The sequence below is a fragment of the Felis catus genome, chromosome B3 (genome assembly GCF_018350175.1).
Source record: "Felis catus isolate Fca126 chromosome B3, F.catus_Fca126_mat1.0, whole genome shotgun sequence".
Lineage (NCBI taxonomy): Eukaryota > Metazoa > Chordata > Mammalia > Carnivora > Felidae > Felis > Felis catus.
The window spans coordinates 18,788,255-18,807,938 of record NC_058373.1 but is presented as its reverse complement, the minus strand read 5'-3'; the positions used below and the strand labels follow the sequence as shown (position 1 = coordinate 18,807,938).

The 19,684-nt window shown below is 38.4% G+C and overlaps 1 protein-coding gene across 2 annotated transcripts in view; it reads left to right on the top strand.

Moving 5' to 3' along the window:
• The window catches only part of CERS3 (ceramide synthase 3), a 116,752-nt gene that overhangs the window by 34,798 nt on the left and 62,270 nt on the right, over positions 1–19,684 (top strand). For both annotated transcript variants that reach the window (XM_045058884.1, XM_003986866.6), the window contains exons 3-4: positions 3,345–3,518; positions 15,262–15,379. In XM_045058884.1, coding sequence (XP_044914819.1) covers positions 3,346–3,518; positions 15,262–15,379 — 291 coding nt within the window. In that variant the 5' untranslated portion in view covers position 3,345. The remainder of the gene's footprint in view (positions 1–3,344; positions 3,519–15,261; positions 15,380–19,684) is intronic.

The following is a 19,684-nucleotide window of genomic DNA, read 5'->3' as shown; positions in this document are numbered from 1 at the left end:
GATCCTTGACTGTTTGAAGCAGCAATAATTGATGTTTGGTGGCAGCACATAAAAAAGAATGAATAAATAATTAGATTTATTTTTTTCCGCAGTCTGAGCCACATTTTCCAGGGGGCCACCCTCAACTTTTGTATTGTTTCTATTTCCCTTTAAATGTTTTAAGCTGTGGGATACTAGCATTACTATGGCTTTCAACATCTTGGTTCATTGCTTGCATATGAGGCACAAGGGCATAATTTAAAGTGGCAACTCCTAAATAGCTGTTGTAAACTATTTATTTAATTGTGTTTCACTCTGGACAAAATAATCTGTGCTGCCTGGAGTTGCATTCTAGGAGTGAGCGAACTATTTTGTATAACAATTACTATAACAATAGCAAAAGAAAAAGTAACTCAATCACCATTGCTGTTTGTTCCCTGAACCCTAGATTATTAAATTAAAAAAAATTTTTTTAACATTGATTTTTTTTTTTGAGAGACAGAGACAGAGTGCAAGTGGGAGAGGGGCAGAGAGAGAGGGAGACACAGAATCCGAAGCAGGCTCCAGGCTCTGAGCTATCAGCACAGAACCCCACCCGAGGCTCGAACCCACAAACTGTGAGATCATGACCTGAGCCAAAGTTGGAAGCTTAACCGACTGAGCCACCCAGGCACCCTTAGACTATTAAATTTACAGCCAACAAAGTTATGAACATACTGAGGCAAAGTTTTAGGGAAAAAAAAAAAAAATCTCTCTGCCCTTGCAGGTGTAGCTCATTCTGATATGGTGAAGGTCAAGGCCTGGCCCAAGATTTGCCCATTACACAGAGCCTCCCATAGCCAGAGTTGGTTTCTGAGATCTGTAGGAAGTTTGAATTTCAGCTGGAGTTGGACTCAAGGCTTAGGCCTGTTCTTTTACTGAGCTGTATCTGGTCATGGATTCAAAACAGATTACCTCTCTTCATGCCTTCTTTTGGCCAGTTATGTCAGATGGCCCAGGCAACCGAGCTTGAATCGCCAGTTCCCTTCCCAAAGTGTGTGACTTCCCCTTCCTGACTACCCTCTCCCCTGTTCTCACTGCCTCCCTCTGAGTCCAGAGCCACATGAGTCCTGATTCAGTCATAAGCTCCCTGAGTCCAGGATCACCGCTTTCCTTTCTGTAGCCCCACAGCCTGATAGGGAGGAAATATCAACTAGTCTTTCTTGATTATCTTCATTCCATATTTACACAACTGCAGCTATATTCATAGGACTCATCCTCCCCCAGAGTAGAAATCAGAGTGAAATGATTAACACATGAGAAAGAAGGCAGCGCTTCTCTTTCTGCACACAAGCCTTGCAGCTGTGGGTGTGACTGAGTTAGTGCTACTTCAGATAAGCACATCTCTTAACATTGGGTGAGAGACGAAATGAAGCACGGAATTATCTCAGCAGGCTTCAGCTGTTGCTTGGGGTGTGGATTTTTCAGAAGGATATCGGGGTCCACACTCCGGAATTCTTCCTCGCCTGAAGTTGGAAATCTGTAACGTCAGGACTCCACCCTCTGATCCTCACCTCTGATTGAGACTTCCTGCCCTCTGGGGTCCTTAGTCCCTCCCATCATACTTGTTCTTTGACCTCTGCTTCTTGGGGTTGTCTATTTCCCCCTTCAACCTCACTTCTCTCTTAATTCTTTGTTCTCTACCTCGTCGGGATCTCATGCGTAGTCTCATGTAGGATGTTACTATCAGCATACTCAGTGCCTGATTCCAGCACTGCAGTGCAAGCCTTCCCATTTCTGACTGTATCCAGCGCTTGAAACTCCTAATTGCTCTCCAGTCTTCCTGTCTCCTGAAACGGACTCCATACCACTGCCAACCAAGTAGCCACATATGTGCCTGGCCAGGGGGCTCAGAGGGCCTTAACATCCAGCCCTCAGCCCACTGGGTAGAAGGGCTGTGTCTGCCCAGAGGCGACGCCATCCTCCTATCTGCAGAAAGACACCATTTGGGCTCACAGAGGACCTGGCTGCCAAGTGGCCTTTGAAAAATATCTGACTATTTTACTCCTTTGCATAATACTGTTCAGTGGGTGTCATTAGCTAAAGTCCAAGCTACTTAGCATGGGTCTCACACCCTCCATGACAAAGTCCTACTTGACTCACCAGCCTTTTGATGAGAGTGACGATATGATTTATTGGCCAAACTAGAGCACTTCTGAAAGTAAGGGGGCACTATTAAGAAGCGTGCCAAGGCAATGAACTTAGACTGTGGGGGCACCTGTGTGTAACCATCCCACACCTTGGATTCTTACACTGTAGTAGTACCAAACTGCTGGTCGTGTTCAACAGGAACTGCAATATTTACAAATCAAGATGTTTCGATAGAGTTACTTTGACCACCTTGTGATCAATCTGAGGACATTTTGATTCCTTTCTCTGATTAACTATTAAAAGATGAAATGAAAACATCCTCAAGGTCAATATGTCAAGACTAAAAGTTGTTCATAGCTTAAACAATGAGATTAGGACATCTAATTCTGTTTTCTTCTTTGTTTCTGGTTATTTGATCATAGCATTTTTCCCTCCTTAAAACTTCTATTTCCCACTCCCATTTCCTGCCTTTCCCTGGTTTATCTCCGTTATTGTTCAGGACATCTCAAGGATCATCTGTTCCAGGGATCTTTCTCTGACACTTCCTGGCTGGGCTCAGTGCCCATCATCTCGTTCCCACAATACCCTGTGCCTTTTTTATTGTACCTAAAAAAGATATGTCAAAGTCATCTAGATATTCAGGCCTGCCTTGCCCACAAGACTGTAAGGTTCTCAAGACAAGAATGCTATCTTTTCAATCTTTATATTTTCAGTGCCTAGCATAGTGGTTGACAAATAATAGAATCTCAATAAATATTTGTTGGCATGAACAGATTTGAGCTCCTTATTGTACTATGAAATTAAATATACTTGTTCTTTATTTCCCAAAGAAGTTCTCAGGGTACTAATGTAGATTTATACATACTTGGAGCTTTCATGAGGTTGACCTTGGGCGTGTTGAAGTTGTAGAGATAGATTATTGTTAAATAATTTTTCATACCATAGAGTCATAGAAGAGGAAGAAACATACCTATGATATCAATGTATGTTGTGCCAAAAGTATGAACATGAACTTCAGTTTGCCATGCCACAGCCAAAATTGTTCTGAGAGTATCGGCAGAGTAATTCTTGTTTAATGCAATGAACAATCATGAAACCCATTGAATAATAGGATTCCATTTTGCCTTGTCTTCAAAACTCTCTGGCATAGGTATTTTGAGTAATGGTGTTCGATGTTATTTTAATTTTAAGTATTTGCTTTATAAGCCTAACATATTCTTTTTCCATCTCTCTAGAATGTTTCAGACGTTTAAAGAATGGTTTTGGTTGGAACGGTTCTGGCTTCCTCCAACAATAAAGTGGTCAGATCTTGAAGATCATGATGGACTTGTCTTTGTAAAACCCTCTCATTTGTACATGACAATTCCGTATGCTTTCGTCTTGCTGGTTATCAGACATTTCTTTGAAAAGTAAGTAGTATTTGTGTGTCTTTCCTTCCCATTCCTCTTCTTTGCCCCAACTCTGGAATACTGGAATCTTTGTAAGAACGTTAAATAATCTGTTGTTCAGAGGTGGCCATTAATGGGCTACAGATTTCTGGGGGAGTTCATCAAATAGTATATACACCAAACATTATCTAGAAGCCGAACAAATGAAAATTAGGAGCACAATCTCCTCAAGTGTGTTAGTTTCACAGTGAAGAAAATTGAGGTCAAGAGATGTTAAGGATCATAGGATTTATTAGTGCCAGTGACAACGTGGGGACCCACTTTATCTTCCATGTCGCATGCTGTCTGACAAAGGATAAACGTTCCCAGAAAGTCAGTGCTAGAAGAGTCTGTGTCATTTTAGAATGCCTATAAAATAGCAAAAATGGCTCATTAAAGACCAAACTTAATATTTGCTTTATAGCATAATTTTAAAGGTTTACTGAAAGTTTTAATAGCAGTCCTTCATTCCAAAGTATAAGGAAATCAAAGAAAAAATATCAATTTGCTTTCTCAGAAAAAGCAAACTTTTCTTTTTCTTTAATTTAATTTAAATAGATACTGCTTCCAACCTTTTTATTAAAACTGTGCTTGTGTTATGATAACAGGAGATAAATGTTCATCTATAATCTCCATGGCTGTCTCTATTTCAAAAACTGTTATTAGCACATTAACTTTTTGGAGCAAAAAGAATATTTGAATGTCAAAGTTGGAAAAACTTAAGACAAAACTTGATAAAGATCATTTAGTCCAAGACTAACTGTAATTCAGATCATATGTTTATAACCATTTGCAGGGTCCTTATCTCAAGGGTTAGTTTGACCAACTCTGCTTCATAGATTCTCCAAAAGGTTTTTGTGCAAATAACAACTTTACTCGGGCCAATAATGTGCTATTGCTATCGAGAGGAAGAGGAAGCCCCTGGATACCACTTAAACTTTAGCTGGAAACATTTGCAAATGTTCTTCCTTTTTGACCATTAATTCCACTTTTTACTCACATGTTTGGATTTGTCAAAGAATGCATAAATAAAGTAGGATTTGCCGCTGCACGTCCGATTTAGCAAATTACTTTCTACTACCCTGAACTCCTTGCTTGTCTTGCATAGCATGTGGTGATCTTTGAATTTGGCATCCAGGTCTTCTCCTGATTTGCACTGCTGATTTCCCACTTCTCGGTGGACAGCTCCATTTTTTACATTTTGATCAGGACTAGAACTAGAAAACTCTTTTGGTTGCCAAAGCAGCACAGCTGTGGAGGACCAACTTGCTCTGTCTTAGCCTAGGCTGCTCCAACAATAATCAGGAAGGAATCCAATCCTCTTGTAATTCCTAGGACCATTCTTGCTTCTTCTCAAGGGATTAAGTATAGTCTATGTCATTTTTCCAATCTCCTCATGTAGCTTTAACTCCCAATAATTCACCCTTAGCTTTTTCCATTCACTACAGAAAATGATGTGTTGGTCCACTAGCCTCACATCTCTGTTTGAATGCAATAGAAGTAAGGAAAATCTAACTTGGAAGTGAGACTATGCCTTTTGAAGCATGCATTTATATCTTTTTCAAGGTTTACCATATCCTTTGCATTAGATTAAACCACATATGTCATAAATAAAATATTGCTCACACCTTGCATTTGAATAGAAACTTACAGTTTAACAAGTACATAAAATCACAACTGATGTGATCTCAGTCAAGAAAATAAGAAGTGAGTAACCTGGCCAAGATCACACAGTTAGTATTCAAGGGGTAGATTTGGGACATGAACTGACATGTTATGACACCAAGTTCAGGGCTGTTGGGTTTTTCTTTTCCCATTATACCAGTACTTCTTGGACTTTCACAGTACAATACTCCTGATGGCAGACAAGAGTTAGTTAGTATCTCTTGAAAATACAGAAAACATAAGCTAGCAAATGTGAAAATTTCTGAACTATCTTAAAAACTCATGTAAATTTGATACTGTTTCAGCATCTCCCACGATATATTTATCACACGAAACCTTTCTTCTTTGGTCCTAGACTGTGTTTATATTACACGTACTCATTCCATGAAGTGACCAGTAGCTGTGATTTGGCTGGTTCATTTTTATCCCTTAGTGCTAGCCAGGAGCCATTTAAGATCAGAAAGTGATGTCCCTTCCTAGAATAGCAAGAAGGGAGAGAGAGAATTGATAAAGAACAAAGAAGTAGATCATTTGAAAGGGACTGACATTTGCTTTGTATTTTGGACTCCTTTTCCTCCTAAGTTTTAGCTTGTGGCATATATGTATGTGCATGTTGTTGTTGCTGACTGGGGTTGGTAGTGGAGAGTCCAGCACAGCACTTTCTAACCAGTTTTTCCAGACTCTTCTATGCATTCCTTTATGTGTCTGAAAAGTGATTTAAAGGGGATCTGAGCCACTCAAATTTAAATACTTATGGAATAAACACATTGTCTCAAAGTAAATTGTGGTCCCAGAAGGGTCAAGGCAAGGACGGAGGTGGTAAAGTCAAAGGTAATCTTTTTTCTTTCATTTAATTGTGCCTTGAATACATTCCCCATTTCTACCATTTCTACTGAGCAACATAAGCTCATGATGGGCTAATATGTCCTCATTCTTCAAAGAAGGAAAGGTGGAATGACCCATCTGTAGCAATTTCCAAGGGCTGAAGAAGGATTGTTATTAACTGTCCTAAATTGAAATAGTCTCAAAATATGTACATTAGACTCAAATGTTATCTGAGACTTACATTGCTCCAGATATTTTGTTCTCTCATATAAACCCCAGCTTGGGGCGCCTGGGTGGCTCGGTCGGTTGAGCGGCCAACTCTGGCTCAGGTCATGAGCTTACAGTCCATTAGTCTGTGAGTTTGAGCCCCACCTCAGGCTCTGTGCTGACAGCTCAGAGCCTGGAGCCTGACTTGAGTTCTGTGTCTCCCTGTCTCTCTCTGCACCTCCTCCACTCGTACCCTGTCTCTCTCTCTCTCTCTCTCAAAAATAAATAAACATTAAAAAATTTTTTTTTAATAAATAAAATAAACCCCGGCTTAAACTCTGTTCAAAGAGTCTTTGAATCCTTCGTTAGCAACTGGGAATCAACCATAATTATGCCAGTGGGTTATTGTTTCTGTTTAGGAGAAGTATTTGATTTTTTTTTATGTTTATTTATTTTTGAGAGAGAGAGAGAAAGCAGGGGAGGGGCAGAGAGAGAGGGAGACACAGAATCCAACGCAGGCTCCAGGCTCTGAGCTGGCAGCACAGAGCCCTACATGGGGCTCCCACTCACAAACTGCGAGATCATGACCTGAGCCGAAGTTGGACGCTTACTGAGTCACCCGGGTGCCCTGTTGTTAAGGAACAGTATTTAGACTTCACATGCTTAATATCTGCCTAGGGCTGCCTTCCTTTTATTCTATAAAAGAATATTGAAAAAAGGGGAGGGGGATCTGAAATTGCTAGGCTTTTGGCTCCCAGGCAACTGATGAAGTGCCAGATGAAGAGGGGGCTGTCTGGGTGTCTGCATGGGGCCATCTGAAGGCTCAGTTCTGCAATAGTAGCAAACCTGAGAGACTCATTCCTTGGCAATTAACCTAACATTGAACCGTTTACATGGGAGCAGAAGTTCGCATTCTTTTTTCTTCCTCTTGGACATTTTTTTTTATATTCCATATCCATAAAATGAAAGTTCAGGCAAGTTAATCTCTAAGGTATTTCTACAGTTAAGACCTGTCTCCCTTCTCTTTTCAGTTTATCAAATATTTTTATACTCCATTCTTTTCTCCCTTTTCAAAGCAGAGTTTTAAATTAAGTACCTCTTCATAATTATTTATACTTACATCAGATGAAGTGATTGATTTTCCAGATTTATTTGAAAAGGAAAGATAATGCTAAAATAGAAAACTATATACTTCCTGTGTTTCATCAAAAATATTATTTCTGTCCTTGAAACCTGGGCATCTTAAAAAAAAACGAGACCATATTTCTCTTTTTTGGTTAAAGTAATAATTTTAATACAGGTGGGTTCCTCAGGTCAGCAAGTATGCTATGGATATGTATATTCACCCATTGTATATATTTACCCATATACTAATCTCCCACATGACCCTCTAGAGTGGCATGTTACACTTTACTCGACTTTGAGGTTGGTTGCATTCCTTTACTGCATAAAGCTTTTTTTAGCTCAATTCTGCTTTGCTTTTAAAATTGTTCCTAATTTCTTCATTTCTAACATTTGAAAGAGCATTGAGTGACTCTGACTGAGAACATTACCATATTAAAACATTGTATATTTGTGTTATTCTATTAGTAAAAACAATGAATGTTTCCCTCCCAATAAAACGTTTCAACTCGTAGATTGGACAAATGAACAAATTCCATTATTTATCCAAAACCTTGTCAAATATGTATTTGAAGACTTTGTTAGTTTCAAGGACATCTTAGTTTTTGTTTGATTTGGACATTTTATGTGAAGGGAAAATTAATTAATCATAGTTCTCAAATCATAGCATTCTCTCTTTGGTCTGTGTAAGACCTCTTGACTGATTGATTTGAATTAACTCTTTTCATTAATTACCTTTCATCCTTGTTTCCTAGTCCCATTCCTGCCCTCTGTGTTCTAATGGATTTGATGGCTTTTTGTTTGTATGACCCAGCAAAACATGTGCATAAACATAAAGTGCATGTTATCGTTGGTTGACATAAACGGTATTGTGATGAGACCTCATTTTCTTTCTTCTTTGTAAAAATGCAGCCTCGTGTTTTATGATCTATCCACATTGCTCTATGTACATGTGGCGCATACTTAGTTTGTTTTTCTATGTCTCTGAAATGTATGGGCCATTTCCAGGAGAATTCAGTCCATTTGGAAGTTGGATTGGCTTATATATTTTATCAAATTGTTTTAGAAAAAATTTTATTCAACTCCCACGGTCATAAAAAAGTGAATTGAAGAGCTAAATGATCATTCATAACCAAAAATTTCTGGCGTTTAATTAAACACAGAAACCTCTAAGTAAGTACTAAAATAGACTGACCTGGCAGAAGATAGAGCCTTTGTTAGAACTGAAGAAAGAATAGGGACATATCGTTATTTTTTAAGATCAGCTTTATTGGGGTATGATTTACATATAATAGAGTTCATCCAAAACTTGGTGCCTTTTAACCACTATACAGTCGTGTAACCATCACCACAATTATGACATGGAAGATTTCCATCAGCTTAGAGACTTCCCTGTACCCTGTCTGGTTTATCCTCTCCCTTCCTACTAGCCCCTGGCAATCACTGATATGCTTTCTATCAGCATAATTTGCCTTTTCTATTACTAGAAATGTAATCGTGTAGATCATAGCCTTTTGTGTCTGGCTTCTTTCATTGAACATAATGCACTGGAGATTGTTTTCATGTTGTTGTATGTATCAGTGATTCCTTGTCATTGCTGGGTAGTCTTTCAACACTGATACACCACAATTCATTTATCCTTCAACTAATTGTTGGAAATTTGGATTGTTTATAGTTTTTAGCTATTACAAATAAAGGTGCTATGAATATTTGAGTACAAGAATTTATAAGGACACATGTTCTTGTTTCCCTTGGTAAACTGCTAAAGTATTTGCTCTTCAAAAGACATTGTTAATGTATGTCTATACATACATACAATGGATTTTTATTCATTAATAAAAAGGAATAAACTCCAAATATATCCCCAAATACAAATGGACCTCAAAAACATTAAGTTCAGTGAAAGGAGCCAGATATAAGCAATCACATATTATTTTATGATTCCATTACATTAAATATCCAAAAAAGACAAAGTTGTAAAGGCAGAAAATAGATTAGTGATTTCCTGGGCCAGGGGTGAGAGGGAACAAGATTAACAGTAAATATGCATAAGGGATTAGATTGGGACAATGAAAATCTTCTAAAGCTGATTTGTGGTGATGATTCTAAACTTGGTAAATTTACTTAAAAAAACACTGAATAGTATATTTGGAAAAGGTGAATTATATGATGTGCAAAAACGCCTTAATGGTTATTATTTTTTTAATGTTTATTTTTGAGAGCCAGAGTGTGAGTGGGGGAGAGGCAGAGAGAGAGAGAGACAGACAGACAGACAGACAGACAGAATCTGAAGCAGGCTCCAGGCTCTGAGCTGTCAGCACAGAGCCCAAAGTGGGGCTCAAACTCATGAACCCTGAGCCGAAGCTGGATGCTCAACCGACTGAGCCACCCAAGGACCCCGCCTTTGTGGTTATTTTTAAAAATGTAAATAGAATGAAAAGACAAGCCACAGCCTGGGAGAAAATATATGCAAAACATGTATCTAATGAGGGACTAAAATTCAGAATATATAAAGAACTCTTATAATTAAATAATAATAAACAAAAAAATTACTTGATTTTTAAAATGGCAGAAGGCTTGAATAGATAATTCACCAAGGATATACAAATGGCAAGTAAACACATGAAAAGGTGTCCAATATCCTTAGTCATTAGCAAATGCAAATTAAAACCACTACACCCTGCAAATTAACAAAAATGTCAACGTTCCTCTAAAAATTCTATCTTCCCTAAAGGCAATCAGAAAACTAGCAAAAATTGTCAAAACAAACTTTTCAGAATTCATAATTAACAATCCAGGGATTGTTATTTAAGAAAAACAACTGACTCTTGGAAGGAATAGCAAGCTTTGTGGCATATTAACTTCCCTATTTCTATCCTTCCTTTCCACCTCTGTGATAGCCTTGAAAAACCAACAACCTGTAATTTCAGTGGAAACCATCACCTTGGCAGCCATTGAAGGGAGCAGAAGAGAGTTAGAGCTCCTTCAAAGCATCATTACCAGAGAATTATCCTTACCTGACCTGTCTTGTGGTTGCCTAGAAATACAGTACTTATAAGGCTGTTGTACTGGATCTGACTCAGAAAAGTCTTTCCTTGAGGGTGCTTGTCTAAAACAAGTAGAGGCAATAGTTTAACTTTGAAACTGCCTGAGGTAGTAGATAACAATTGGGACAAACAATAGATTAAGCAAAATACTTAAAAAGGAAAACTGGAAAGGTTCCTGGGTGGCTCAGTTGGTTAAGCATCCAACTCTTGATTTCAGCTCAGGTCAGGACATCCCAGTTGTGAGATTGAACCCCACATTGGGGTTCCCACTGAGTGTGGAGGTACTTAAGATTCTGTCTCTTTCCCTCTCCCTCTCCCTTTCCCTCTGCCTCTCCCCTCCCCACCCCCCTGTCAAAATAAAATAAAAAATAAAATGAAATGAAATGAAATGAAATGAAATGAAATAAAATAAAATAATAAAATAAAATGGAAAATGAGATGTCCATAGAGGGCTTTGAAAAGATCGGATATATTCTTGGAAATCAGAAGGCCACTTGAAGTTGTAGAGCTTTGGGTATGCCCAGGGCTATCCACGTGCCCAGAAAAGATCTGAGAAGGCCCTTAGCTCTCACCTCTGGATGGATGATCTTGAGGCTCTGTGCAAAGAGAAAGTGAAGGTTAAGGCAAAGTTGGCAACTGCCTAGCTGAGTGCTGAAGGTGTGTCCCAAAATGTATGCAGAGCTCCTTGGCAAGGACTGAGAGAATTATTGGTTCCAGGCATTTAAAGAAATCTATGTCCAATCATGAAATGATACCTAAGCTAATCCAATAGAGACTCCACTGCCCAAACATGACAAAGAATACAGACTTCACAGATCAGTTCAAAATGGGAGCTAAGTAAACAAATGGACAATGATAACAAACAGCAAAACAAACAAACTCTGAGGAGAGGGACAATTTCGTTTCTAGAATTGACACATCATATTATTTAACATGTCTGATTGTCAACAAAACTTATAAGGCATGTAAAGAAACAAGGAAGAATGGTTCATGCACAGGAAAAAAAATAGTAATCAGTAGAAAGTGTCCCCTACAAAGCCTAGATGTTGGACTTACTAAACAAAAACTCTAAATCAGCTATTTTAAATATGTTCAAAGAACTAGAGAAAACCATGCTTGAGAACTAAAGGAGGGAATGAGAACAATGTCCCACCAAATCAAGAATATCAATAAAAAGATTATAGTTAGAAATTATAAAAGAAATAAGAAATTTTGGAGTTGAAAAGTACAATAACTCATGAAAAACTCACTAAAGGAGTCCAACTGCGTATTTGAGCAGGTAGAAGAGTCATCAGTCTGAGTAAGAGAAAGGAAATAAAAGAATGAAAGAAAATGAAGAACCTTGGAGAAATGTGGGATACCAGGAAGCATAACGACATATGCATAATGGAAGTTCCAGAAGAAGGGGAGAAAATGAATAGGATAGAAAATATTTGAGGAAATATGGCCCAAAATTTCCCCAAATTTGATGACAAACATTAATATACACATCCAAGAGGCTAAACAAATTCCAGGTAGGGTAAATTTAAAGAGATCAGCAGCTAGATACATCACAGTCAAAAGACAAAGACAATGAATCTTGAAAGCTCGAGAGGAGCATCTATCATATACTAGAGATCTTCAATAAGATTAAGAGTCGATGTCTTATCAGCAACCATAGAAGCCAAAGGCAGTTGGAAGACATATAAAAAGTGCTGAAATGAAAAAAAAAGATACTGTCAACTGAACAAGCTATCTTTCAAGATGGAAGAAAAATTAAGACATTCTCTGATGAACAAAAACTGGAAGAATTTGTTGCTTCCAGAGCCATCCTACAAGATATATTAAAGGAAATCCTTCAGACTGAAATTAGAGGACAGAAGACAGTAACTTGAATCCACAGGAAGAAATAAAAAGCACTTCCAGTAAAGTCACCTACCTAAGAAATGAAAAGGGGGCGCCTTAGTGGCCTAGTTGGTTAAGTGTGCAACTCTTGATTTCATTTCAGGTCATGATCTCACTGTTCCATGAGTTTGAACTCCTCATTGGGCTCTGCGCTGACAGTGTGGAGCCTGCTTGGGATTCTCTCTCTCCTGTCCCTCTGCCCCTCCCTGCCCTCAAAATAAATAAATAAACTTAAAAAAAAAAGAAATAAAAAGAAAGTATACACACAGTTTTAATTTATAACACATTTCCCTCCTATCTGATTTAAAAGACAACTGCATAAAACTGAAATCATGAATCTGTGTTGATTAGTATATAATTTATAAATGTATGATTTATATGATAATAACAGCACAGAGAGGGGAGGTAATGAAGCTTTTGTATATTGCTGAAATTATTTTGGTATTAATCTGAACTATGATGTTATAAATGAAAATGCCAATTGTAATCCCTAGGTTAACCACTAGGAAAAATATTTTAAAAGAAGAATATTTTAAGGAAGAGAGAATTAAAAAGATACACTTAAATATCTAACACAAAAGGAGATAGCTTATGGAAGAATAGAGAAATAACAGACATAAGATATATAGAAAACAAATAACAAAATAACAGACCTAAATCCTGTTTTATCAGTAATTAAATATAATTTGCATTAATGTAAATACTTAAGTATTTAATGTAATTAAATACTCCAACTAAAAGGCATAAATAGGAGAGATGGATAGAAATACATGATCCAACTATATGCTTTCTAGAAGAAACACATTTGAGGTTCAAGGACATAAATAGGTTGAAAGTAAAAGTATGGAAAAAGTAAGCAAACAGTAACCAAAAGAGACCTGGAGTGGCTGTACTAATATCAGACAATTTAGACTTTCATAGATTTTTAAATTGTTACTGGAGACAAGGACATTTTATAATGTAAAAGGGTAATATATCAAGATGATATAATAATTATAAACATATATGCACCTAACAACAAAGTTGTGAAATACATGAAGCAAAAACTGACAGAATTGAAGGGAGGAATAGACAACAAATAGCTGTGAATGTCTATATCTCACTTTTTAAAGTATTTATTTATTTCTTTATTTAGAGACAGCGCAAAGTGGGGGAGGGGCAAAAAGAGAGGGGGACAGAGGATCTAAAGCAGGTTCTATGCTGATAGCAGAGAGCCCAGTATGGGACTTGAACCCACAAACTGTGAGATTATGACCTGACTGGAAGTCCAACCCTTAACCGGCTAAGCCACTCAGGTGCTCCTATATCTCACTTTTAATAATGCATAGAATTAGGGGAGAGATTAAAAAGGAAATAGAAGACTTGATCAGCACTATAAACCAACTTGATCAACACTACAGACATCTGTAGAACATAGCACCCAATAACAATGGAAGACACATTCTTCTCATGTGCACAAGGAGCATTCTCTAGGATAAACCATATGTTAGGCCATAAAACAAGTCTCAATAATGTAAAAAAATGGAAATCATACCAAGTATGTTTTCCAATCACAATGAAATGAAATTAGAAGTCAGTAGCAGAAAGAAATTGGGAAATGAGCAAATATGTGGCAATTGAACAGCATACTTCTAAAATAACCAATGAGTTAAAGGAGGAATCATGGTAAATTAGAAAATACTTTGAGATGAATGACAAAGAGAACATAATATCAAAACTTATGAGATGCAGCAAAAAACAGTGAGCAGAAGGAAATTTATAGCTGTGAACACCTATATTAAAAAAGAAAGAAGATCTCAAATCAGTAATCTGACCTTCTACCTTAATAAACTAGAAAAGGGACCCCTGGGTGACTCAAGTCATGGCCTCAAAGATCATGAGATTGAGCCTCACATCAGTGTCCTTGCTGTTTTTGGGATTCTTTCTTTCCCTCTATCTTTGCCCCTCCCCTGCTCACACTCACGCTCCCTCTCTCTCTCTCTCTCTCTCTCTCTCTCTCTCTCTCTCTCTCTGTCTCTCAAAATAAATAAAATAAACATTAAAAAAAAAAGATGCTAGAAAAAAAGAGCAAACTAAGCTTATAGCAAGCAGAAGTTAGGAAATAATAAGGATTAGATTGGAAAGTCAGTGAAAACCAGTACACACCCAGTAGAATTGTTGAGATTGAAAAGACTGGCAATACCAAGTGTTGGCAGGGATACGGAGTAACTGGAACTCTGGCACTTTACTGGCAGGAATGCAGTGTGGTACAGCCATCTTGGAAAACAGTTTGCCAGTTTCTTATAAAGTTAAGTGTATACTTGTCCTATCAATTCCACTCTGAGATATTTACCCAAGAATCAGGCTATTTTTCTCATAAGTTGGAACTTCAGATAAGAACACAGTAATTCTTTAAGAGAATATCACCAAATAAAACTTTCCAGAACTGCACCTGGGTGGCTCAGTTGGTTAAGCATTCGACTCTTGGTTTCAGCTCGGGCCATGATCTCATGGTTCATGAGTTCAAGCCTCACATTGGACTCAGAGCTGATGGCGCAGAGACTGCTTAGGAATCTCCCTCTCCCTCTTTCTCTGCCCTTCCCCTGCTCGTGCTCTCTCTGTCTCTCAAAATAAATAAACTTAAAAATATAATAAAATTATTCATTTTAATCCCTAGGAGTCTTAAAACAAAACTCTAAGTGAAACAGCTTATCCTAATTCCTGGATCTTATATATAAATATATTTGGGTTTACATAAAGTAGATTTGAGAACAGCATGCAACTTATTTTTTTAAGTTATTGCTTGTATAAGAGGGTCTCAAAATTTGCTCTCCTTGAACTTCTTTGTCAGCCAGAGGTTGGTTGTAGATAGCCCAAGAACAACATGACCCAATGACTGATCCTTCATTTGGAACCTAAAGTTACAGCTTGAGTTTTCTGGTGTCATTGTGGGTTCATTCTCAGATTTTGGACTTACTTTCTTTCATATTTTGTAGGTTTATCGCCATGCCTCTAGCAAAAGCATTTGGCATTAAAGAGGAAGTTAGAAAGAAGATTATACCAAATACCATCTTAGAGAATTTTTTCAAATGTTCCACAAGGCAACCATCTCAAGTAAGTACAAAGTCTTTGTTTCGGGATAAAAAAAAAAACAAAAAACAAAAAACTCCTTTCTTAATGTTTCAGTCACCAGTGGTTTACCTCATCTGTACAAGATATCTGTTCCAGTTAACCATTAAATGATTTGATTCATTTGGATTTTTTTCCCTCTATTGAGGGCATATGTTATATGTTTGGAATGCATTCCAAACATAATATAAAATGACAAGTAAATATTATAATATAAAATAACCAATGTTCGTAGCTGAACTATTGTGTTCAACTACAGTGTTTAACAATCAATGCCATAATTTAGGTATAAAGATCAAAATTAAATTTTGGAGGGTAGATATGCCAAGTATACTAATATATACACAAAGTACAAAATATACTTATACAAAAGTATACTAATCACAAAAGACCATTGTTAAGGCAGAGTAGCTCCTATCTGAGACTTCTGATGATTGTGGCACCATTGATATACATTGCACACATTTTTAAAGTCTTAACTGGGATGGCTTTTGTGAGAAGGGGCACTTTATTTTATCTAAGGCCTCAACACATTCAGAAATGTGCTGTGCTTCTACGATGCCCCAGAGATAGAATTTTTAGCAAAGTCAGAATTCTATTCACAATACAAGATGCATTTAGTGAAATGTTGTAGTGCACTGCTTGTGTGCATAACATTTAAAAAAAAAGGTTTTGATGTAATGGCTGTAAAAAAGATAGTGTCTAGGCAAGTCTAGTTTCATTTTCCCACCATAGTTAAAATGAGAGATGGAATACAAACTGTTTCAAAAGTGGCACACCCTCTATGATGACTACAGACAGCAATCACCGGTAATTTTGGAAGTCGAGAGTGTATGCTAACACAGTTTAGGATAGATAGATTTTTTTACAGTTTGTTTATTTTGAGAGAGAGAGAGAGAGAGAGAGAGAGAGAGAGAGAGAGAGAGAGAACAGGTGAGGGGCAGAGAGAGAATCCCAAGCCAGCTCTGCAGTACGGAGCCTGATGCAGGGCTCGAACCCACGGACCATGAGGTCATGACCTGAGCTGAAGTCAAGAGTCGGTCAATTAACCGAGTGAGCCACCCAGGCGCCCCTAGGATAGGTAGATTTTTAAGGGAGCTGGACTTTATTTGCTGAATTCAGTTGTTTCATGATAACTGTTTCTATTGTTGGTCTGGTGGGCTCCCTGCCCAAAGAAGGCATGTGGAAGTCTGAGCACATAACATGAGGCATCATGTCCAGAATAGTTCATAGCTAGCCAGCACTGTCTGTAACTTATTCTGCCCTCAGCTTCTGTCCTGGAATTCTTTGTTTTTTCTAAAATGAGGACAGTCTGACAAGCCATTTCCACGTGTTCTTTATTTCCACCTGCTGTAAATGACTGCTGTTGTTTAATTCAGTACTGTTGTTACTACTGGTGATGATAGTGCCCACACATCATTTTACATTTCTTGAAATGTGTTTATAAGAAATTGAGACTCTTTCAGAGAGTCCCTATTATTTTTCTCTCTTTCTGTTTGAGGACGACGAACTTGGGTAATACCTTATATAACACATAAGGAACTGTGCTATGCTACCCATCACTTGCTATATTTGTTATAACAAAACCTTCAGGTCAGCTTTTAGGAAATTTAAAATTATGTAGAAAATTTTATCTTTATCAAGTCTCCCTGCTGTGGAGAGAAAAGAGCCATGTGACAGTTGAAGAAGTACTAACATAACATCTTGCACAATTTTCTGTGCATTGTAGGTATTGTTTTATATATCAATAAGAAAATACTTCCAGAGACTTTTGTTTGCAAGAGGATTCTATCCCAATAATATTAGAGTGTATGAAGCCAGTATTGTCAAGACTGATGTTCAACCAGATTCATCTGTGCTCTAAAACAGAAAATAAATTTCTTCAAATCATGTTCGAGTGCTATTTCTAGATGCAATTTATTAAGCAGATATCTGTAAAATGATGGGATAATAAAATTGAGTTGTTCCCAGATTTGAGAAGATTCCAGTATGAGAGCAGGGACTTTCTTTTGCTCACTGCTGAATGTCCAACATCTAGAATGGTGCCTGGCACTTGTGAATAGAGGCCCACTAAATATTTTCGAATGACTGAATATATAAAACTTTTATAACAGTCAAACTAGACCCAGAACTCTTTCAGTCTACAAGCAAATAGGATATAGTGCTGCAGCATAGCAGTATATGTCCTACTGTGGACCAACCAACAGCATTTGAAGCATGTCCTCTGTTTCGAGGAATCAATTCTTGCTTGCAAAGTATTTCAGAAGTAAAGGAATGCTTTTTCTTAAATGATTTTCAGCCCATGGTGTCCTTTCTGGGTTCAGCCATAATCTCTTGCACTGATGTAGCACAGGATAGTTTGCATAGCACGTTTTCCCTCAGGAGCCCCCAGATCCTGTAACCATCCCGTGAGGTGATACAGGAAGCAAGCATTTATGCTGTTAGCACCCCATTTCCACAGGGGGTCAGAAGAAGTGCTCCGGGCTACCCAGTGATGAAGTAGCAGAACTGGGTCCTCTGCTTTCAGTTCCCTGTCATATTTTGTTATGGAAATACTGTGTTCTTGTTTCCTGTGAGGGAGTTTGATGCACATGGGGCTCGTGGGTTAGGGAATCTAGACTTCCAGAGTTGTCCAGCACAAGGTCCTCGCTGTGAGAGCAGAGGGATTGGACAAAAAGGCCAAAGATGTCCATCTCCAGATGTGTTCCTGCGCCTCCATTCAGTTCGCACCACAAGAGGGTGACTTAACAGTGCAAATGTCCGGTCACCCCCAAGATAGATCCCCAACAAAGCCCCCCTTGATGTGAGCCTAGCCACATTTTCCCTCCTTTCCTCTTCCTATGTTTCTACCCAGCCAGACTTCTTTCTGTTCCTCAGGCATTCCCTGTGCATCCACACTCTCATCTCCAGACGACTTCACGTGCTGGACCCTCTGCCGGGACACTTCCCTTCTTTATCCTCTCCTTCTCAGGGCATTTTTCAGGGTCCAGCGTATGTGTGACTTCCAGGAACTGCTTACACAGAGTTAGGTCCCATGGTATCCTAATCTTCCCCTGTCTTAGCACTCTTGGTATTTGATTGGAATTCTTTTGTTTTATTTTCTTACTTCCTCACCAGACAGACTGTACCCTGTGAAAGGGAGGCCCACATCAGGGTTGCTCATTTGGACCTCCAATGACTGGCACAAGGCCTGCAAGAAGTAGACACCAATCAATGGTTTTGCCAACTCAGTCTCCTCAAGAGCACAAAAGCAAAACAACAACAAAAACAACAGCAGGTGAACCCTTGGCCTATAAATAAAAAGAATAGGTATTAGATAGGGCAGTTTACCAGAGTATAATATGGGCTATATCCTGTTTTTGTTTTGTCTTGTTTTCCTTCTTGCAGATTAAATCACAGGTAGCAATTTAGTAGGGACATAGAAGCTGCAATTAGTCTTTTGCCAGTCTTTAGCGTGAGAGCTTCGTTTTGAATTTTATCTACTGTTACCTTGTGCGACTGAACAATTATGTGAATTATGCACAACAACATAGCAGAAACTGTATGACTGAACACAGACTATTGGGTGTCCTGCCACTGGGGAGGCTTTGTTCGGCCCTTGCAATATTGATCCACAATTGGTTTTTTTGTTGGGTTTTTTTGTTTGTTTTTTGTTTTTTGGGTTTTTTTTTAATGTTTATTCATTTTTTGAGAGACAGAGAGCCCAAACCAACTGGGGGAGGAACAGAGAGAGGGGGAGACACAGAATCCGAAGCAGGCTCCGGGCTCTGAGCTGTCAGCACAGATGTGGGGCTCAAACCCATGAACTGAGAGATCATGACCTGAGCTGAAGTCAGATGCTTAACCAACTGAGCCACCCAGACGCCCCCAAAATTGGTTTTAAATTTATTTTGATAGGCACCTGGTGGCTCAGTCAGTTAAGCATCTGACTCTTGGTTTGGGCTCAGGTCATGATCTCACAGTTCGTGAATTCAAGCCCCGCGTTGGACTCTGCACTGACAGTGCAGTCTGCTTGGGATTCTCTCTCTTTCCCTCTTGTTGTGGCCCTTCCCTGCTCGCACGCTCGCTTTCTCTCTCTCTCTCTCTCTCTCTCTCAAAATAAATAAATAAAAATAAAAAAGAAATTTACTTTGAGGTATTAGTCATCAACATTAAAATCCCCGGTGATTTCACATAAAAGCTCTGTGTGTACACTTGGACTCTGGGAACCATCAGCCAGAGCTTGTTCACGGCCACACTCTTGGGGGAGAGCACGTGCTTTTCTGTCCACCGCATCTGTAGCTCCTGCTT